We start from the raw sequence: 22,861 nt of genomic DNA, 5'->3' as shown, positions 1-22,861 counted from the left end.
CTGTATGAGGTAACATTTTTTTTTCATCATTTTCTACAATAGTCTGCAAAGTCTGTTGTTGTGCTGGATGTGATTCAGTGCCGGACCATGCGGTATCTATTTGATGGCTCTCTTGGTGCTCAATGAAGTGCGGCTCCTCATTGTAGATGCTGAACACTTCACACACTGATCAAACAATATGTCTAAATCCATAGAGGCCATCAAGGTGTCCACTAAGGTGGTCATTGAAACCATATGAGCTGATGGAAGTTTGCCCACTTCAGCATTTCTCTGCTTGGACCCAGTCTCATGGTCTGTATGCTCTGCTTCTCCTGATGCTTGCAATTGCTTCAATAAAATATCTCATATCTCAGCTAATCTTTGCCAATGGCTGAGCAAAATTCATTGACCTGGATCACACTGTAATACAAATTATTGTATGCAAATTTCCACAAATTGTCAACAGTCACTCCTGTGGGTTTCACAGTATGGATAGTGTCCTTTCTTTGAAACTTCATTTATTCATCTGTGAACACAGAGTTGATATGACTAGCCAAAAAGCCCCAGTTTCGTTTCATAAGCCCAAAAGTCATTCTTTCAGAATTATGAAGCAGAAGCTCTCCTCCTGAGTCTTTTTCCATTGAGCCCGCTGTCACATGAAAAGCATTAGACGGTGCAATCAGACATTGATAAACCCTGACCTTGGAATTCAGCTTGTATCCAATGGGAAATTTTCCTTGGATCTTTGTCTACCATTCGACCATCCTTCTGTTTAATCTTGGGTCAGATGTCCAGGGAGGTTGGCAACAGTCCCATGAACGTTAAAGTGCTTATTATTTGTAACTGTAAAACATAAAACATTATAACTTTAAAAAATTGTAGCTGTTAAAAAAAATACTTAACTGAGTTAAAAGATTTATAGAGCTGAATTATTGGTTTGCTTTCTTCCATTGATATTAATTTGCATCAAATAAAGAAAGGAAAATTAAGATCTGCTTATATGAATGGTTTACAGACCGGGTCTCCTGATCACAAGTGGGATTGACCTCAAGGAAAGGAACACATATCTGAATAAGGATTTGGCTGATTAACGGTCACATACAGCATGATGCACAGAACATGAGACAATGAATATAGAAAGTCACAGACTCTGAACTAAAATCAGAAATATTATTACATTAATGAATAAAAATATATAACTTTTTAAGGGGCCATAAGTTCTAAAACCTTTAAACGTAGAACCTTTACCTAGTTTTAAGTCTACTCCTGTTTATTAGTATTGACATTTTACATTATTACTGCAGAGGATTTCCCCTCAGGGTGTTAATAATTGGACTTGGAGAATATTACAGCAAAATTATTATAAACACAGAGCTGTTGTTAGGGCCCAAGAAACAACAGCTCCAGTAAATTCCCCGTATATGGTTCCTTTGGGAAAGAGAGACAGAACATATTGCAAATATGACATACAAGGGTACTAGAGAGTGGGAGACATAAAACATGTGAATAAGAACACTGTCTTATATTCGCTGGTCTCAGCTACTCTGGGCTGCTTGTTTTATTACCATAAATTCAATTTTATACGTTTCTACATGTGTTTCCACTCAGAAAGAAATCAACACAGAGAGTGAGGGTGGAAGAGAGAAGAAAAAAAGGAATAAATAGTAACATGGGCCACTGGCAATGACAGAAAGGTAAGAGTGATAGCAGGATCAGCAGGAATGAGAAATTTTGCATGGTTTCATAACTTCCATAACCAGAGTAGTAAAATAAATCTTATTGGAATTTGATTGATGATAAATCGAATGATTAAACAGGTCATAGTTTATTACTGCTTGCCTTTCGAATCATTGTGTGTAGTAAACATACATACAGTATGCATCACCTACATTAAGTGCAATATTTAATCATTTTAAATAATAAATTGGTAATTTGTTTATTCATTTTCTCATCTTATGAGTAACTGCTTAATCCAGTTACTATATGTTTTGGAGACTAAATGAGGAACACTCACAAGAAGATCACGGTTGGTAGTTCAGTGGTTAAGGCATTGGATACTGAATAGAAGGATGTGAGTTCAAATCCCAACACTGCCAAGTTTCCAATGTCATAACCTTGAACATGGACATTAACCCTTAGTCCTCAGAAAACCCATACAGATGTGGAGAGATATTCTACACAGAAAGATTCAGCTATAACGGCATTAGTGAGGAGGTCTGAGGTGCAGTCAGTTTTGTTTTTTTTTTATGCTCAGGGGCATTATCATACATCATCATCCATTATGAGCAATCCAGAGATCACAGTGGCAAGAAATAACTCCCTGAGATGAAGTCAGGAAGAAACCTTGAGGAAAAAACAGACCTAGAATGTAAGCCATTCTCATCTGGTGACACCAAAGATTGCAATCATTTTTTATTTGGTTTTAACATAAATTCTATCTTGAGAAAGGGTTGTTATTGATCGTTCAGTGATTGATAATTTAGCATAATTAATTTTTTTTTTTTTGGCAAGTGCTGTCTTTAGACCATTCAAAGAAGAGCATAAGGCAGACATCTTGTGTCCATGTGGCATCATCCAAAGTTAGCTCATGTTAGCTTTCTGGCTATCCATAGCTAGTAAGAAATAAATTAAGGTACAGATGAGAGTGTAATTTGTTTTAAATTGAAGTGCAAATGGTAAACTACATGCATTTTATTTTTTTATGTTAAACATGTACTAAAGGTAAAAAAAAAAGGTGACTTCAGTAGACCCCCACAGCCAGGAGCAAAGGCAGTGCAATGCTTTTTTCCCGGTTCATCAGGATTTGCTTAAAGCTGCAAATATATATTGCTTAAAACGCTGTAAAGTGTTAACGTGAGTATTAAAAACATTGTTGTATTGCTGCCCCGGTGTTGTGCCCCTGACTCGGCCTCTAGTGGGAGCAGTAGGCGGTGCAGCATGGCGGGCCTCTCCGCGCTGGGACTGGTCCTTTCGCAGCCATTTTCTGTCCAACCACACGGCCGTTTGCAGACGCGAACCAACCAGGACTTCATTGCAGGTTTGTATCTGGCTTCGGCCAATGATTGCTAACCGATTTCTCGTTAGCTCGAATGAAAATGTCCGTCTCGGACGGATTTTTTTGCTTGTTGTCTATCTGAATGTGCGATTGAAAGCAGGAAGTGTCGAGAATAATGCTTAATTAGGGACAGGTTTGGGATTATAGTCAAGCATAAAGCACAAGGCCCAAACTCAGTCCTGAGCTGCGGATTTCTTTGTTGGACAAGCAGCTAGCTAGCGACGTTACACTGCACAAATAAGGTGCTCTGTAAAAGCTTTACATTTACTCTCCCGGGCAAAATGTCACCAACATACCCCCGAGTGAGGACTCTGACTAACCAGGGAATTATGTGTTTTTCCGGTATGTGGTTATGTAGAGATCATTTAATTATAGTCTGTTAAATATTACAATTATGTTGAGCGTCTTATTTCAGCAGTAACCGCGGCTAGTGAGCTAGTTCTCCTGTTAGCTAGCTGGCTAGCTGGCCTTAGCTGTTGTCAAGCTAATTTGAAAACCAAACAAAGAACACAAAGTAGTTTAAACTAGGAAATAAATATGCCAAACTGGCAAAAAGCTGAATTGTTTTGTGATATATTTTTTTCGTGTAAACTCAATTCGAACGTATTTACTGAATTCTAACGAGAGGGGTATTTATGCTGGAATATGCGCGCGCTCTTGCTAATTAGTTAGCATTCGTATTTGAGAAGCGCTAAAATCTTGGCGTTGATATTTGCTCGAGGTTTTTAATGACTTCTCCGTATTGTGAGAATAATTTAATGGTGTGTTTTGTTTTAAGATGGACGGAGACAGCACAACCACCGATACATCACAGTTGGCTATAACGGGCGATTATATGACCGGTGGCCACTATGTGCTACAAACGCAAGAGGGTAAGTTTAATAACTGCTGTATACATTATATACATGTATATATTTTATGACATATATTTTAAAGGCACACCAAACGATGCCTATGATCTTTGGCAAACATTTCATGTAAGGAAACAAAGCTTCAAATGATTCGGTTCACTGTTCATATCTCGAGTCGCTCAAAGTTTAGATCATGTTGCTACAGAGACTTAATGCTGGAAGCTCAAGATTTGTTCGAAATTTGAGTTACGAGAAGTGTGTTCGATTATTTTTTAGTGTAAACTGAACATTTAATTTAGGTGTTTTTACGGAAGTACAAAATGCGACACACAAAGGCTCAGCGTGTCGGAACAATTGGCTCGGCACACTAATAAGAACCGACTCTGAGCTTTCAAATGGTTCATTTCCATGTTGCTGTTTTTTTGTTTTGTTTTTTTTTTTAAGTTGGTGGTCTCTTGCTTATCTATTGCATTTGTTTATACAAAACCCACAGCTACAATAATGGACAAAAACAACCTTATTACAACAACCTAAATCACTTTAATAATTTTCTGCTTGTGAGATTTTCCACAGAAGCAAAATGTGGTAATTTTTATTAACCACAGGTCTCTTGTTAGGTGATCAGTATTTAATCTTACTTGGAGGATGCTTTTTTTCACACAGCCAGTAATTGATTTTGTTCAAGATTTAATTTTTTTAGAATTGTACAATGTGACATGTAATAATCTTAAAATACAGTCCGACACTGCCTTAAAATTTTCACTAATATCCTATTCTAACTGACCAAAAAAAAACAACCAAAAGCTTTTATTCAACATCCACATTAGAACTAAGAGATGAAAAATCAATACTAAGAATAAGGTAACAACTAGAATAATCTCAGTCCACATTGTGATAAAAACAAACAAAAAAAAAAATGTGACGTGCAGTAATCAAAGTGTGATGAGAAATTTCCAGATAAGGATTCAAGGCATATACCATACTATGTTTAAAATGCCTGCTATCTGTATCCACTGGTAAAATCATCTGTAGTTGGATGTTTTGAAAAAGAGGTTATTTTCCTGTAAATTTCTGAAGAGCTCTCGTTCAAACAAAAGTATCAGTGGTTTAATTGCTTGTATTGAACATATTCTGAAGATTTTTTTTCTTAATTTCTCTTGATTCTTTTCCATAAATTCATTAGAAGGCTGTTAACCTTATATTATTGTGAATAATTTGGAAGTAATGAGTGAAGTATTGCACAAACTTATTTCTTTAATAACAATAACTTTCAAAATGCTGTTCATGTACACAGCAAAAACTGGAAGGTAATTATATAACTAAAGAAATACCCAGTTATACGTTTTATTGCTGGGTTTTTTTTTTTTTTTTTTTTTTTTTTTTTTTTTTAAATGGACTGACCTTTATAGATTTCTGAAAGGTTTGCTAATATTGTCCAATTGAATTGGCTAATAAGATTTAAAATCCACCATGTTTTTGGTCACAAATCTTTGTGCTATCTGCACGTTTTGGTGGCACAGGGACACCCAAGGTTATGCCAGTGGATTATAAGTAAATTTGAGATTAACATTAATGAGAATTAATACTAGGGTATGCTACTTGCTTAGTTTCTGTGCAGCTCCTCATAGCAAAAATGCAAAAAGATTTTTTTAGTCAGCACTGCATTTGTTAGGTTGGTGTAGATTATAGTAATTCATGTTTGCTTTTAAAATTTTTCATATACCGTCTGTATTTAGACATCCTAGAGCATATCCTACACAAATATGAAGTCAAGACACTGATTAACGTTATTCCTTTATTGTTTATACTTTGCCATAACTGATAAAAAGATAAAGATTCATGTTTAATTTTACTGTCAGGAACATTCCCAGTTTCCATGCTGCATAAATAGTGTGGAAGATAATTTGTGTGCTTTTGTTTATTCACACTGCAAGTCTCCTGTCACCAAAAAAGTGTGACGCTGTAGTGAATCCTCAAGGGTGCACAGGCATAAACAGCATTTGTGACACAATATTGGTCTCTTAAGTGTAGGTTATAACAATACTCATTGAAGTAGAGAATATACATTCGAAGCACACAGCACTGAGATAACACCAAGAGCTACACTCAAAACAAGGTTTTGGTAATGATCTGAGGACATGGTCATAATTTATTTCTCAGGGAAGAATTTAGTTTATCAGAGGTGTTTGTTCTTGGTGCAAACATTCTTGAATGTATTTTGTCTTCGTATCTAGATGATGGTGAAGAAAGTCTTCATGACCACGAAGATGGAAATGGTTGCAAAGACAACCTCAGAGAGCAGGATATCTACCTCCCCATTGCTAATGTAGCCCGTATCATGAAGAACGCCATCCCGCAGACAGGAAAGGTTTGTCTCCATCAGTTATTCACATGTCCCCATGATCACAAATCATGAATGGTTTGCAGATTTTCTAAAATAATCGTATGTTATTTTGCTCATAGATTGCAAAAGATGCAAAGGAGTGCGTACAGGAGTGTGTGAGCGAGTTTATCAGCTTCATCACTTCGGAAGCCAGTGAGAGATGCCATCAAGAGAAGCGCAAGACTATCAACGGTGAGGATATCCTGTTTGCCATGTCCACACTGGGTTTTGATATGTACGTGGAGCCGCTCAAGCTTTACCTGCAGAAGTTCAGAGAGGTATGGGTTTACACTTCACACACGTAATTATGTACTTCTTTAATGTTCGTGTTTATTGAGTAGATAGTGTTGTAATGGTTTCTAGGCAATGAAGGGCGAAAAGGGAATTTCAGCAGTGGCAGTCACAGAAGGCCTGAGTGAAGAACTTACAGAAGACAGTTTCAGTAAGTATTGAATCTTATTAAATAAGCAGTCATTATAATTAACATTTAATGTGATTATTCTAACAGTTAAATATATAAATCATACTTGCTTGTTTTTCCACAATTACACCAATAGAGTAAGATTCATTTGTTAAATAAAGTTATACTTGGAATTCTTATAAGGCTACAAAAGTGCCCAGGCATCCAAAGCTTTTATAATGCCGCAAATGTAGTTCTGTGATTGTAAAGTACAGTATATTATTATAGTCATTGTTTCATTCTCAGATTTTTTTTTTTTTTTAACTCATTTTTGTCTGACAGCAAATCAATTACCTGCTGGATTGATCACAACTGATGGCCAACAGCAGAACGTCATGGTGTACACCACTTCATACCAACAGGTCAGTGTGGCTGGAGATTTTTGGTTGCACCACAGGCCTTGAAAGTATGTTGTAACTTGTAGCTTGTAAAATAGCTGTAGTGCAAAACTTTCACATGAAATGATATATTTCACCATTACCAGTCGATCAGAAACACTGATATACTTAATATATAAGCAGGAAGTATAAACTTTATTAACCAAAGTCTGTTTCGAGTTAATTTAGCTCAACAGAATTTACAGAAAAGGGGGATTAAATAGTTCGTCTTTTTTATTTAATATACCATGCATCACTGTCTAGACAGTATGATGGTGAATCATTTTCAGCTCAGACTGACGTAATTTAGTTTATAAAACATTGATTAAAACACTCAATGGCCTCATTGTAGCTGTGTGAGCAGATTATCTCTCCCCTTGCACCGTCTCGGTCATCCTCTAGCTCTTTATTATTAATCTGTACTGTATACATAACCAGGACTTTTATACTGGATCATACCTGATAAAAGCATTATCCATTAAACTTTTGGGGAAAACAATATAATTTGAACATTTTAAGAACTATTTGACTGACTAGACACACAAGCTGTCATGATTTATTTATTTATTTTTTTAACAATAGTTGCACTCGTCTTTTTGTTTTATTTAGATCCCTGGTGTTCAACAAATCCAGTTCTCATGACCTGGATCAGCTCTAGACCATGCACTTGTCCACAGACTGCTCTCTCACTCTTGTAAAGATTTAACAATGGTTTTTGGAGGAAAAGGTCTGAGTTGTGAGCAGGAAAAGAAGAACCTGCTAGCAGAGAGTCTGAATTTGTACATTTTCTTAGTGATGTCTGTAATTCCTGCAACAGTCATTTGTTACAGTTATAAAATACATGTTAATTTTAAAACAGTCCAAGGTCACTTTCTCTGAGGGAAGACTGCTAATCATTTTTGTAAGTTTTCTGTCCCATGTATTTGTTTAGTTTTTAAAGATTTGGGAATGGGCAAATAGGAGGGTAGGAAGGGTTAATACTGGGTTTACACACAGACAATGTGATTCTCATTTGATTTCTGTTTGAATCATGTAAGATAATTTAACTTCATGTTGGTTGTCAGTTTCTTGTTGATTCTTAAAATAAATCAAAGGAAATGCATAAGCTTGGATAATCGTATTATTAAAAAGTTTACATTTGAAAGAACATGTTTGCATGAAGTTAAACAAGTCATGAATTTGTTTGACATTTGAACCAAACGTACACCTTAGACAGAAGTCCATTATACCACCCTAAAGCTGACATTTTCATTCTTTTAAAGCAAAATCATCATTCTTATTGCTTTATACACTTAACGTGGAACAGCAATGAAGAATGTTAGTTACTAGTATCACTTGTTCTTTTTCCCTCTTTAAAACCTAGTAAGATGAAATAATACACCCAGCTTTGTTCCGAAGACCTTCCTGTGTACAAAAATTAAATGACACTAAGCACTGTCTATAATAAACACTGACCCTAGAGATTCCATACACAGCTGTTAAATGTAAACATTTTATGTGGAGGTTGTGTGTTTACGTGCAAGAAAATTAATCAACTGCTTCTGCAGATACTTTCAAGTGCAGGGGTTTTGGAGGAGTCTAACATTTCAAACTAAAACATTTGGCCCCTAAAAACACGACATTTCACAGAGGATAAAATGAAATGTTTTGAACCATTAATAGCTTTTGGTATTATCTTGCATTATGACAATATACCAGGTTAAAGGGTTTGTCTTCAGATTGTTTGTTTTCATGAAATTATTTGATAAAAGTTCATCCGTCCACACGAGGTCCAATGCAAAATGCTTTGGAAACGAACACTAGCTAGCTAAAATACTAATTAGTAAAAAAATAATAGTTAAATGTTTATGTACAATTATCAACAATATAAAAAAAATAAGTTAGAAAACACATCAAACACCATACGGCTCCTGTGAAAACAGGCCCAGCAGCACAGAGAGCAGTTCCTCTGCTGTCGTCAGGAGCTAGAAGTATCAAACAAAAACACTGATTAGCACCTAAATGTTCAGTCATCAGGGATTACAGAGGTTAATTACACTTCTCTGCTGATGAAGTTCGTCACCCTAAAAAGCACACTATCTATACATACATACCATATTTAATCAAACAAGGAGGGCAGTGAGCTACTTATCTTACCTAATAATGTCGTCTGGCTCAGGGTTGGTAGGGCTGGAGTCTGGTTTTAATGTTGATTTGATTTTATTGTTCTCTACAGGATAACAAAAACAATTAAGAATTTCAAGTGCTGCTGGGAACATAACAGGCTAAAATACAAGCAGAAAACCAGAACCCATCGTGTCTCCTAAAAAGAGCACACACACACTCTCTCACACACCTTGTAACCAGCGGATCTGAGTGGCAGGCCCATAACCACGTTCATTCTTTGCGGCGATGCGGAACACGATGGCCGGTCGAGCCGAGCAGTCGATGTATGCGTTACTCAGATTTGCAGCGTTCACTGTACATGAGGTTTTGGCACCACGATAAATGCGTATAAAAGTTAAATCTCCCGGCTTCTCCGAGGTGTTTCCTCGCGTCTTCTTCACTGCCAGATACATGGAATATTCCTGAATTTTCCCTGACGTGTTGGAGGGTGACTCCCATGTGATGTGTACTGAATCAGATGCCTGAATCAGGAAGAACACAAGCATGAGGTAATAAACTTGAACATGGGGAAAATAAGATGCTGTCAGTATGTTGCAAAACAGAATCCATTCAATTTAATAGATATTTCTGCATGAGTACCTTGGTGATTTTGACAGCAGGAGGGGCTTCTGGGAATCCTGGATGGCACGTCTTAAATTCACCAATCGGACTGAAGTCTCCTCGACCACAGCAGTTTATGCCTGCCACTCTGAACCTGTAGGTAACATTAGGTGTGAGATCCTTCTTTTCCCATCCTTCAAAGCTGTGAGGACCTGGCATCGTCCACTAGAGACAAGAATAAGATAAGAGAGAATGTATTGAGCACTGTATAGGTCCAAAAATGTACAAATTGTGATAGTGTTATATTCCAGGTCTGACCTCACGGTCACTCGAGATTTGGTCATTGCTTCCATTCTCAGAGGGTAAATAGTAGTGTGTGACTTCAGCGAAGAGTGTTTTAAATATACCAACATCGAACCACGCAGAGAATTTAGTTCTTTCACACTGTAGGGCATGGGACAGATTATTATAAGTGTTTCAATTATAACAGACATTTCACACACAAACCCCCACACAAACAAAATCTTTACCTGTCCCGAAGGGTTCGATAGATTATCACGTTCTGTGGATTGAACACATTAAAACAAATCCGAGAGTTAGAATAAGAAGCTAGATAACAGATCATTTGCAGCATTCTCTGAGGTAGAAGTGTGAATGGCGATTGGGATGCCGTAGCACCCAAAAAATATATAGCTGAAAGCTTGCGAGGCAAAGAAAGGTCACATTGATTAACCTGAGCTTATGTTGTTCTATTACAACCGACAGAACCAAGAGAGAAGCAGAAATCATGGCAGGCAGGAGCAGATGGGAATTGGTCAAACCTGCATGAAAGGGTGGGATTGGTGATAAAAAGAAATGATCCCATGCATACCTCCACTCTGAGCAGAGCTTTTACCTTGCAGTTGCTGAGATTTAGTCCCATTCTGCTTACTGGCTTCCTCCGCCACAGGTCTCAAAGAGGCCGCCTGCTGCTTTTTTTCTGTCGGTGTTGAGGGAACACAATCAGATACATCAGCTGTGCTGGATTTGATTACAGAAAATAAAAAATATAAGCATGACCATGAAGAAGGGGGTGTTTACCAGAGTCACCCTCGTTGGTGACAGTTACAGGATTGAATTCTAATTCGTTCTGTTTATCCGTGCTCTCTGCTCCGGCTTCACCACCTCCAGGTGTCTCCTGTGGGATCACAAAAGGTGTTTCGCAAAAGCACTTTCGGTCGTTTCGAGACATCTCCTTCTATATGTGTAGTTCACATTTTGTACTTTTGTTCTGCCTGAATAAAATCATGTACTTTCCTGCTTTATGCAGGTGAGAACATGTCACAGACAAAGAGCATCTACGTGATGTTGTCTTGGTCCATTTCCCAGTGAACTCTAGCACAGTAGGTGTAAAGTGCGGCACAAAGTAAACCAAACGATAGTGAGGTACAGTTGCAGAAATGCCATTTGTTCTGGATATTTGAAATTACAAAGAAAAAGAATAAGGTTATTTATATAATAATCATTTATTTAACCCCTGTGCCACATTCTCCATGCTCAGATGATTTATGTGCTGCTGTAATAGTCAGAGGTGGGAGTAAGTCACACATGTGCAAGTCTCAAGTAAGTCTCAAGTCTTAACCTTCAAGTCTCAAGCAAGTTCGAGTCATTTTTTGTCAAGTCGAGTCAAGTCACTGTTTTATGTCAAGCAAGTCAAGTTGTAGCTTGAGTCAAGCAAGTCACTGGCAAGTCATACAGATGTTTGATGATTTAACTAAATGTATATTAAAGTTAAATCTACAGTATTTATGGACTATGAGTTTTATTTGCACCAAAAAATGATATGCATTTATTTTTAAAAGGTGTCCACATACAGGTGAGTTGTAAATACAATAAAAATCTAAAAATGAATAAAAATCAAAACTACAAAGCCTATGATGTAAATGTAACTGAAATAAGGCCAACATAAAATCATGAAATGTTTCAATACGCCTCAAACATGGCAGAAGACCATGGAAAAGTATATATAAAAAGTGCAATGGATTCTATGCAATAAAATGGCATTTTTTGAACAGGCATAGCCTTTTAATGGGACATGAACACATCCTTAAAATATAGCTGCAAGCAGCGATACCGGGGTCAAGCCGATCAGATGCGCTCAGAACATGTCGTTGATGAACCATACCAAGTTTCGTAGCGATATGGCATTGCATTCGTAAAATGTGCGTGTGTGTGAGAGTGTGTGTGTGTGTCTGTGTGTGTGTGTGTGTGTGAGTGAGTGTGTGTGTGTGTGAGAGAGAGTGTGTGTGTAAATGCGTGTGTATGTGAGTGTGTGTGAGTATGTGAGTGTGCGAGTGTGTGTGTAAATGTGTGTGTAAGTGTGTGTGTTCCTCGTCTGTGTGAGTGTGTGTCTGTGTGAGTGTGTGTGTGTGAGTGTCTGTGTGTGTGTGAGAGGGTGTGTGAGTGTGAGTGTGTGTGTGTGAGAGAGTGTGTGTGTGTAAATGTGTGTGTATGTGAGTGTGTGTGTGAGTATGTAAGTGTGCGTGTGTGTGTGTAAGTGTGTGTTCATCGTCTGTGTGAGTGTGAGTGTCTGTGTGTGTGTGTGAGTGTCTGTGTGTGTCTGTGTGTGTGTGTGAGAGGGTGTGTGTGTGTGAGTGTGATTGTCTGTGTGTGTCTGTGTGTGTGAGTGTGTCTGTGTGAGTGTGTGTGTCTGTGTGTGTGTGTGTGTGTCTGTGTGAGTGTGTGTGTGTGAGTGTCTGTGTGTGTTTGTCTGTGTGTGTGTGTGTGTGTGAGTATGTGAGTGTGCGAGTGTGAGTATGTTTTCGATTGTGACTAAGTGTGTGTGTGTAAGTGTATGTGTGTGTGTGTGTCTGTGTGTGTGTGAGTGCGAGTGTAAATGTGTGTGTATGTGAGTGTGTGTGAGTATGTGAGTGTGCGAGTGTGTGTGTAAGTGTGTGTGTTCCTCGTCTGTGTGAGTGTGTGTGTCTGTGTGAGTGTGTGTGTGAGTGTCTGTGTGTGTCTGTGTGTGTGTGAGAGTGTGTGAGTGTGTGTGTAAATGTGTGTGTAAGTGTGTGTGTTCCTCGTCTGTGTGAGTGTGTGTGTCTGTGTGAGAGTAAATGTGTGTGTTCCTCGTCTGTGTGAGTGTGTGTGTCTGTGTGAGTGTGAGTGTGTGTGTGTGTGTAAATGTGTGTGTAAATGTGTGTGTAAGTGTGTGTGTGTCCCTCATAAAGACCTTTCTGATTCTGGTTCTGATTCTGATTTTGCATGAATTTTGCCTAAACATACTTGGCAATAAAGACCTTTGTGATTCTGATTCTGATTCTGATGTTGCAAGAATTTTGCCTCTAGGCCTTACGATTCAGCACAAAATTGGGTTTTTGGACTGTTGGTGGCGCTAGACGGTTTGAGCTAGACACACCAAAGTTGCTACAGTACAGTACTTCTAAGACTGGCCTCTACATGTGTGCCAAACATTCCTACGTACGGTTCTATGGGCTGCCATTGACTTCAATGACGGACGGAAGAATAATAATAATAATAATAATAAGAAAACTAACGATAACAATAGGTGTCTACGCCCCTTCGGGGCTTGACCCCTACTTAGATCCTTCCTTTTTAACAACAGAATAACAACAACAATCAATCACGTCAAAAATCAACCAAAAATCTTGAAGTGAATTAATTACTGGAGAGAGAGAGAATGAGATTATTGGAGTGAGTGTAATTTATTAATATTAAAGGGATAGTTCACCTCACTCACTCACTCACTCATCTTCTACCGCTTATCCGAACTACCTCGGGTCACGGGGAGCCTGTGCCTATCTCAGGCGTCATCGGGCATCAAGGCAGGATACACCCTGGACGGAGTGCCAACCCATCACAGGGCACACACACACACTCTCATTCACTCACATACTAGGGACAATTTTCCAGAGATGCCAATCAACCTACCATGTATGTCTTTAGACTGGGGGAGGAAACCGGAGTACCCGGAGGAAACCCCAGAGGCACGGGGAGAACATGCAAACTCCACACACACAAGGCGGAGGTGGGAATCGAACCCCAACCCTGGAGGTGTGAGGAGAACGTGCTAACCACTAAGCCACTGGGATAGTTCACCTAAAAATGAAAATTGTGTCATCATTTTCTCACCCTCATGATGTTACAAACCTTTATAAATTTCTTTGTTTTGATGAACACACATGTAGATACTTTTGAGGACTGTTTGTAACCAAACCATTCATGAGCCCCATTCACTTCCATAGTGGGAAAAAGAATACTATAGAAGGGTTTGGTTACAAACATTCCTTAAAATATCTTCCTCCGTGTTCATCTAAACAAAGAAATTTATACAGGTTTGTAACACAAGGTTTGAATGTGTGTGTGTGTGCATGCGAGACAAGAATATGGCTGTGCTTGCAACTCTGAAGTTTTTTATTTTTATTTTTATATTTATATTGATGTTTTTTTATATATAATGTGCATCCCCATAAAAAATCCATACGCTTTTCACTCAAAGCCTAACACTGAAGACCAAGTATAAGTGCTATTGCAAAAAAGCTTTCCACATAAACAGTGACCAACCATTTAAACTACATTGCGCTTGCAAAAAATTTAATTTCATAGAACTTCAATTGTGTCATTCAGTTGTGAGTGATGTGGTCGCATTCTGCTGTTCTTCTCTTCTCATCTTGCACAAAATCCCTGTACCCGAACTTAATTATTTTTGGTGTAGCGCCTTCCATGTTTCGTCACGACTGTTAAGGTTTATTAGTTCGTGCGCGTGCTCCCTTAGATTACGCTCTTGTCTTTAAAAACAGATTTAAAAAAAAAAAACAAGTTATTTCGGGTCATTTAACTCAAGTCCGAGTCAAGTCTCAAGTCATGAATGTCAAGTCAAAGTCAAGTCGAGTCTTTTTTTAATATTTGTCAAGCAAGTCTCAAGTCTCGGATGTGCGACTTAAGTCCGACTCGAGTCAAGTCATATGACTCGAGTCCCCCATCTCTGGTATTAGTCCTATACGTGCATCAGCCGAGTAACGTTTTCTATTTTGATTTGTTGAATTAATGTGAATTGAATTACAAATGAAAAGTGTCAAGTTCACTCTGATTCAGACCAAATCAAAAAGTATTTTTAAAGCCTTATCCCTCCTGTTCTTAAATGAATTCTGAATTCTCATAATGTTCTAGAATTATACTGTGGTCTAAATTGCTAGAATATGGATTGGTGTCGAGCTCTGACCTGTAGTGTTGTGTTCTTGTGGCTTCCATCTTCACCTCCTGGACACGGCTCAGATTCTGGAGGGAAAACCCTACAGTTAGTGTCTGCCCTCTGAATCTAAGCAAACGTTAAACACATTTCCGACACCCTGAACACATACGTGTATGATTGGGTCTCTTTAGCGGCTTCTCCCCCTCTGTGAGACCGGTGGGTGAGGTTGGGGTAGTCGGCAAATCAGAGGTTTGTGGCGCTGAGGGAGGAGCAACGTACTGCAACTGAAGCAGGTAGCAGTCAGCTGCAGGTAAAGGATGCCAAGCCACATGCAGCATGTTGACAGTGGACTTGACCAAAAACACAGCGGCTGGCGTAGCTGGCTTCTCTGTAAGTGCAGCAAGAAAGGTGTTAAAAATGTAAAATAAATAAATAAATTGCTATAGGCTCTGTCTTTATAGCACCTCTCAACATTTAATATAAATGACTGTCAATAATTCCAAAATAAAACATGGAAGATATTAAAACAACATATATGTGTATTAAATCTAAAGTAAACATGAATTGTAAATAAAAAAATAAAATAAAAAAATAAATCATCATTATGTGCCCTCCAGAATTATTGGCACCCTTTATGAAAATAATAGCATTTGTGTAATCGCTGGTATTATTGCTAATTTGACTACTAAAACTTGTTATTTATTTTCCTGACAACGTATCAGAATAATATAGGAAAAAACTGTATAAACATCATATATTTCCACTTAAAAATATGTATCATTGTGTTAAATGTGTATCTCTTAAAGACAAATGATAAAACAAAGACAATTTACACAAATATGTTTTTCAGATTTTTTACCTGTTTCCAAATACCACAGGTCTTTGAAGCACACTTGGTAGTTCCGACTTTTCTTATAGCCGTCTCGTCCGCTCCAGATGTACAGGCGTGTCCCGATGGCTACAGCGCAGTGACCGGTGCGAGCTTTTGGCCAGCAGATTCCACCCTTTTCTTCCTCCTCCTCCTTCTCACGTATAGTTGTACCTAACTGCTGTTGCTGGTGGCTCTCAGAGTTCAGAGGATTCCACGTCATTGTGTCTTAAAGTCAGGTCAGATATTACAGTAGAAATACATCCAAAAATCATTATAGTGCCCCAAAAATTCACAGACCACAGGATAATTTGATAACAAAAGAAACAATGTTTTTAACAGACATGCAAATCTTGTTAAATTTGGAGAATTTTGGGGTGTGTGGTACACACCAAGGTTTAATGCAAACAAAGAGTTACTACAGATCCATTCTGCTCCTACAGCGTTCTTCTGCTCTGCAGGAACCCAGCCACCAAATAGGTACATTCTACACACAATGAGGGAAGAGAATGTCCAAGACTTGATTTTTTTTTATTTCCCTGACACCCCCCCCCCCCCCAATTAATTTTAAATAAATAAATAATTTTTTTATTTGTTTTTTTTTTTTTACATCAATTAAAAAAAAAAACTTGAATATGTCAAGTAGGAGAAGTGCATGACCAGTGATGTACAAGAGAAAGAATGTAAGAGCTTTATTACTGGTTTCCAATCACATTTGAAGAGTGTTGACTTCTTGGTAAAGGGCAAGGTCCTGAAGTTTTAGGTAATGACCAGGTCATAGTGTCTGAAAGAGATTAGAGTGGCAGTAATAAAGACTAAACATGTAGAGCATGTGGAACAATATGCATGTTCTCAGATCACTTTATAAACAAAAAAAAAAAGAAAATTTAATTCAGAACTAATTGAAAAAATTCATTTCGCTTAACAATCACTCTATAAGAAAACACTGATTTCTTTTATTTTCTATTATAAAGGACACTTTAGTATCTTACACTCGAAGCTTACCAATATCTAGCTGCCACAGGTCTCCTAGTCTATTCCCACACATGCCCCCAAAAATGTAAAGCTTCGGGGAGCTGCCGCTCTTTCCACTGTACACTACGCATGTGTGAGACTCCCTGGGTGATGGACCACCTCCTTTTGTTTCAGGGATAATCCAGCCTTTGACTCCTGACTGTGTTTGTAGCTCCAGCTCATAGAAATCATCCAAATATCTGCATGTCAAAGGTGAAAGAAATAGAATCCTTTGGCAATGGATTGGTGTTAGGTAAAAAAGAGAATGCCCAGACATCTTGTATTAGTATCAAATTGAAAATGGATCATAGATGGAGCGACGATTCTCTGTAAAGCTTTCAGGCGATTTGGAATCGGACCCTGCAAAGTATTTCAGCGGATTAAACCAAGCATAACTCCACTGCAGATCCTCTGTTTTAGCCAATCACATTCATTTGTGCAATTTTGTTTAACCCCAAGCCAAGTTTGAGGGTTTTCTCAAAGATAACTGTTATCAGATAACAGATTGCTGAAACATTTCAGTTGAATTAGATGCTATAGGAAAATTGTAATTTAGTTCTTTTCATTAATGGATGTTTAACTGCAACAAGAGATTAAAAATAGGTTTGTGGTAGTTTATGAGTTTTTAGCGGAAGTAACATAACAGAGCTAAAGAATCACAGATAAATAAAAATAATTCCTCTACTCTAAGGAACCTTTATTTTTATTGTTTCTTTGATCAAATCTCACCGAGGCACGTTGCCGTTTGGATCTTCACTGTCATTGGCCAGCCCTCCAAACAGGTAGCACTTGTTGCCATGGAGAGTGAAGCTGTGTCCCAGGCGGGGGCAAGGGGGCGAAGCGTTCTTCGGTGGCCGTGGCTTCAGCTTTTTCCACAGCCAGCGACTGGCCTAGAAATACCGTTAAGTAAAAGCTCAGCATTTTTATATTTCATGAAATAATCATGTTATTCTGTTATTGACTGAGCATCGTGACCTGCAGCTCATAGAGACTGTTGCTGTATTGTCCAAATTCCACCATTCCTCCAAACACCAGGATGCGCGTGCCTTCACACACAAACCCATGTGCAGCACAGCCAGGAGGGATGTCGCCTCTCACCGCAGGCAGAAACCACTGTCGGGAGACTACGGGGTACAGAAGCAAGGGAAAAAGAAAGGTGTGTACAAATTACTATACATTCTGCTGCAGGGTCCACAGCTGCCAGGGTTTCTCACAGAATTACCATGTGATTTAAATATAGATTCATGTGTGAATTAAATATAGATTCATGTGTGATTTAAATATAGATTCATGTGTGATTTAAATATAGATTCATGTGTGATTTAAATATAGATTCATGTGTGATTTAAATATAGATTCATATGAAATAATGTTCTCAAATCACACATCACACACACAGAAGCTCAAACAACACATGTCTCAGCCTTCACCCATCATCATCATCATCATCATCACCTGACTACTGAACTACTGATCACTACACAAGCACTGAATTCCTTACAGTTCTGTTGTAATTGTGTACTTTGTATTTTGACTAAATGATGCTTATTGTATTATATTCTGAGGAACCTTGTTCACACTGATTACACCCACGACTGTACTGGACTACAGATGTCATTGTTATGGATGTATCTGAAAAGTCTAAATGTCTTGGAGCCTCACTTCTCCTCCTCTGTCCTGATCAGTATGGAGCTTCTCTCATGGGGTTAAAAAACTTTCTAACGCCCCGAATACGGGTGTGTATTTGACATGCACATGTTTTATATTCACTTCTTTATGGAGCGGGATGTAATCTGGGATTCTTTAGCTACACTTGGACCAAAGTACCGAATGAAACATTAGCATAAATATTAGCATAGCATTGCTCTCATACCAGTGTTATAAACATGTAGCTCCTCCGCTATTCCCTCATTTCCACCTCCAAACACCACGATCAGTTCCCGTATGGCCACCGCTCGGTGTCCATGTCTAGCTCGAGGAACGGGGCCGGTAAACACTTGTACACGCTTCCAAAGAGGAGTCTCAGTTCCCATTATTAAAAAATTATAGGTTTAAAAAACAACAACAACAACAACAACAGTGTATTTAAACTCGGACATTGAACGCTGCACCACCGCCCGGACTTTTGTGTCGGACGCGGTGCCGCCGGTCAAAGGGACGCGTTCCAATCCAACTAACACTCACTCACTCGTTTACTCACTCTCACGTCCTTCCTATAAACTGCATAGATATTTCTATCATATCAACAGACTGCATTAAATATAAGAACAAAGCGTTACAGCTTCGTCGATAACTTGCTTGTACGCTACTAAAGAAATGTGATGAAATAATGAATGACTAAAGGCTAAGACTGAACAAGGGGAAGTTAACTAGTGTGCTTTATTTAAACGGATTTACACGTCGACTTCTCTTTTTATTCACTGTTGTGCTCTCTGTATCTTTTCTCTTCATCGCCCCCGAGTGGTAACTCAAATCACTTTACGTTCTCCAATACGAACTCAATTATGTGTAAAAGCAGCGGAACTGGCAACCCCTGGCTGTACCGTTAACATTTACATGAAGTTTTTAGTATTTACGTTAAACATTATAAATAATATTATTATATTTAAATTATTTGCCGTAATGTGTTAAAAAAGGAGAAAGCAATTACTGTTTGTTTTATTCACACAGTATATTTCATGGATTACATTTTTAAGACTTATAAAGAAATATCCAATGTTATAATTGTACAAATAATAAATAAAAAATTAAAGATTATAAATAACAACAACAACAAAAAACACATTCTTTGTTGCTTGACAACACAAACTGACACGTTGACTCTGTCCCTGTGTTTCATTTTATCATCCTGTGTAGTTTGTTCTTAAGTGGAATAAAATGTCCATATGTGCATTTGCTTAAAATGTTCACTTGGCAATAAAAGTGTTTAAACTGTACCGTATTGAGTACACACACACACACACATACACACACACACACACACACACACACACACACTTTGCTTTGCAATTCATTAAAAAATTCACTAAATTGTGCTATCACACTAACTAGAACTACACCAAAATATTGCAGATATTAATTATAGTACTTACCAGTTTTACTGGTTATTAAAATGTATTTTTAGTCATTTATGTGCTAAACAAGGGGGGCACGGTGGCTTAGTGGTTAGCACGTTTGCCTCACACCTCCAGGGTCGGGGTTTGATTCCCACCTCCGCCTTGTGTGTGTGGAGTTTGCATGTTCTCCCCGTGCCTCGGGGGTTTCCTCCGGGTACTCCAGTTTCCTCCCCCGGTCCAAAGACATGCATGGTAGGTTGATTGGCATCTCTGGAAAATTGTCCGTAGTGTGTGAGTGTGTGAGTGCCCTATGATGGGTTGGCACTCCGTCCAGGGTGTATCCTGCCTTGATGCCCGATGACTCCTGAGATAGGCACAGGCTCCCCGTGACCCGAGGTAGTTCGGATAAGCGGTAGAAGATGAATGAATGAATGAATGTGCTAAACAATACATATAAAGTATATGATATTGAATTGCCACCGCTACTCACTGTGTGTGGATTTTGCAACCTGGTTTTTCCTCCAATTTTCTCCCCCAGTCCCAAGATGTAAGCTGACTGAAATCTCTAAATATTCCCTAGTGTTTGATAGGTCCACCGGGTGTCCTCCGGCTTTTGCCCCAAGTCCCTTGGGATAGACACCAGACTCCCTATGACCCCTTGTGGGAGTTCAACAGAAAATAGTTGGCTGTATGGATGGATGGATGGATGGATGGATGGATGGACATAAAGCTTTCTAGGATAGTGTTTAATGTGTTGCTTTAGACTGAAGAGGTCAGTACAACTCTGTGCATGTATCCCAGGTTTACAGAAACAACAGATTACACAGCATTATAACAACTATAACAACACACTGTGTGTTTCTGAAAAAAGATATTTTATCATCTTTGATAAACAGTTTCTTAACACATTATTTGTTAGTTTAAAAAGTAATAGCAGACTCAGGATCATTTTATCCACTGTACATAATTTTACACATTAGGATTTTCTCTTGGTGTTTTGTCACAACATCATACATTTAAAACACATCTCACACAACACAACAGAACAACCATCCTAATATACAAATATTCTATATACATATATCGTATTTTATGTGGAAATGGTAGACTCAGATTTTTATTTATTATATTACAGTTGAGGTTCAGGTGCATTAAACAGAGTGGAACTAATGTGATTATATGATAAATAATAACAATTATATAATTGGTTGGCAAAATTAATATATTAACATATTTCTAACAAATAGTAGTAAATTATACTGTTTATTAATTATCTAAAATTATTTTATATTTAAAACTAGTAATTATGATCATATTAAATTTAGAAAATAATTAAAAATAAATAATAATTATATATTGTACACATATAGAAAATAGAGCAAATAACACTCTAAAATCAGTTTCAAGAAAATGTCAGAACAAAGTTAATGTACACTGTTTCACAGGTGAGACAACCCGAATCTTTAAACATGATGACTCCAAGAGCTTTCAGACAGCAGACCATCGGTTTCAGTGGGTTCTGGATAGCCTACGGTTCATAACAATCCATACAGGTGAACATACATGATCACAAAGTTATTATGCCTTAAATAAGAGATCTTAATCTGTGTGGGGTTTTTTAATAGCAGATCTGCTTTGATTGTATTGCAGTGTTTCTGTAATAATTATATAAATAACATGTCAAAATGATACTACATAATTAAATAGCATGAACAAGAGGTGTTGTTTTGAAATTAGACAGATGTTAAGTAGTTTTGTTTTAACCCTCCTGTTTTCCTTTCCTGCATTCCTATGCAAATTAGGAGCGCTGAGTCAACTTGACCTTGTCTGTTTTGACTGCTTATAAAAAATGAAGTATATATGATAACCAATTTTTTTTAAAAACTTTTTGGTCTAACTTGTTTCCAACATATTAACATATATTTTGCAAAAATATTTGGTATAATAAACCTCATTAATTTGCAAAAATGCCTCATTTTCTAGTAAAAATAAAACCCAGAAATTTTGAATTATTTTCACTCTAGAGGCACAAAAGTACAGGCTGGTATATTTCATAGCCAGGAGATTGTTTTGAAACCATTTTGACCATTTTTAATGTCAGCAAATAATAAAACCTGTTTTTTCAGGCCAAATTGTCTTGAATGCTTATAAATCAAAACTTATACAATTATCACCATTCTGTGTGATCAGCCTTACATTTGTGAACATTTTACACTTGTAATGTCTATTTTGTCTGTGTGTGTATGTATGTATGTATGTATGTATGTATGTATGTATGTATGTATGTGTGTGTGTGGTGTATGAGTGTGTGTTTTGGCTGCGTGTGTTAGTGGACATTTTATGTGTGCATTTTTGTGTCTGTATGTATGTTCATTGCGCTGAAAAGGGCAAAAGTGTGACTAATTGCCCCATTAAATGTGGCGAGCTCAAATTGACCTTTCCAGCAGAGGTCAAAATTGTCCTGAGGAAAACAGGAAGGTTAAGACAATTATGCTCAGGTGAAGAATTGTGCATTTGAACCCTACATATCACATGAAAGTGTAACTGATTTGCACACATGCAGCTAACATTTGGTAAAAGGAAGCATGCGGAGTTTGCTCTGACCCATTAGTTCCTCAAGAGCTCTCGGTTGCAATATTATAAGCTTTTGTAGAAAGGACATTATTTACCTTTACATTATTTCTTGTCCAGTGTCACCCAAATGAGGATAAGGTTCCCTTCTGAGCCTGGTTCCTCTCAAGGTTTCTTCCTCATATGCTCTCAGGGAGTTTTTCCTTGCCGCCGTTGCCTCCGGCTAGCTCATTAGGGATAGGGATAGTATTTTAAATATGAAATTAATATTTAAAAAAAATCAACTTTAATTGTATGTATTTTTTCTTCTTCTTCTTCTTATATATATTTATTTATGTTTTTCTTTCCCT

At 37.8% G+C, this 22,861-nt stretch overlaps 2 protein-coding genes across 3 annotated transcripts; one reads left to right on the top strand and one right to left on the bottom strand.

Annotated features, from left to right (window-relative positions):
* The first annotated feature begins 2,879 nt into the window (after positions 1 to 2,879).
* Positions 2,880 to 8,210, top strand: nfyba (nuclear transcription factor Y, beta a). The gene is made up of 7 exons (XM_060889128.1): positions 2,880 to 3,016; positions 3,813 to 3,906; positions 6,120 to 6,253; positions 6,349 to 6,546; positions 6,632 to 6,710; positions 7,011 to 7,090; positions 7,715 to 8,210. The coding sequence occupies exons 2-7, from the start codon at positions 3,813 to 3,815 to the stop codon at positions 7,745 to 7,747; spliced, it is 618 nt and encodes a 205-aa protein (XP_060745111.1). The 5' UTR covers positions 2,880 to 3,016; the 3' UTR covers positions 7,748 to 8,210.
* Positions 8,211 to 8,212: 2 nt separating this feature from the next.
* hcfc2 (host cell factor C2) lies at positions 8,213 to 19,035 on the bottom strand. Of its 2 annotated transcripts, XM_060889108.1 has the most exons (17): positions 18,758 to 19,034; positions 17,860 to 18,008; positions 17,614 to 17,774; positions 16,876 to 17,084; positions 16,570 to 16,654; positions 16,263 to 16,357; positions 15,862 to 16,098; positions 15,172 to 15,390; positions 15,033 to 15,088; positions 10,892 to 10,988; positions 10,707 to 10,790; positions 10,342 to 10,373; positions 10,130 to 10,255; positions 9,851 to 10,036; positions 9,441 to 9,732; positions 9,242 to 9,314; positions 8,213 to 9,069 (listed from the first exon to the last, which is right to left on the bottom strand). In XM_060889108.1, the coding sequence occupies exons 1-17, from the start codon at positions 18,915 to 18,917 to the stop codon at positions 9,063 to 9,065; spliced, it is 2,268 nt and encodes a 755-aa protein (XP_060745091.1). In that variant the 5' UTR covers positions 18,918 to 19,034; the 3' UTR covers positions 8,213 to 9,062. The 2 variants fall into 2 exon arrangements, with proteins under 2 accessions (XP_060745091.1, XP_060745092.1); XM_060889109.1 differs by lacking the exon at positions 8,213 to 9,069 and having other exon boundaries at positions 9,238 to 9,314; positions 18,758 to 19,035.
* Between the last annotated feature and the right edge of the window lie 3,826 nt (positions 19,036 to 22,861).

This window comes from Tachysurus vachellii, chromosome 16 (genome assembly GCF_030014155.1).
Source record: "Tachysurus vachellii isolate PV-2020 chromosome 16, HZAU_Pvac_v1, whole genome shotgun sequence".
Classification (NCBI taxonomy): domain Eukaryota; kingdom Metazoa; phylum Chordata; class Actinopteri; order Siluriformes; family Bagridae; genus Tachysurus; species Tachysurus vachellii.
The sequence above is the reverse complement of the archived record's forward strand: the minus strand, read 5'-3'. Positions and strand labels throughout refer to the sequence as shown.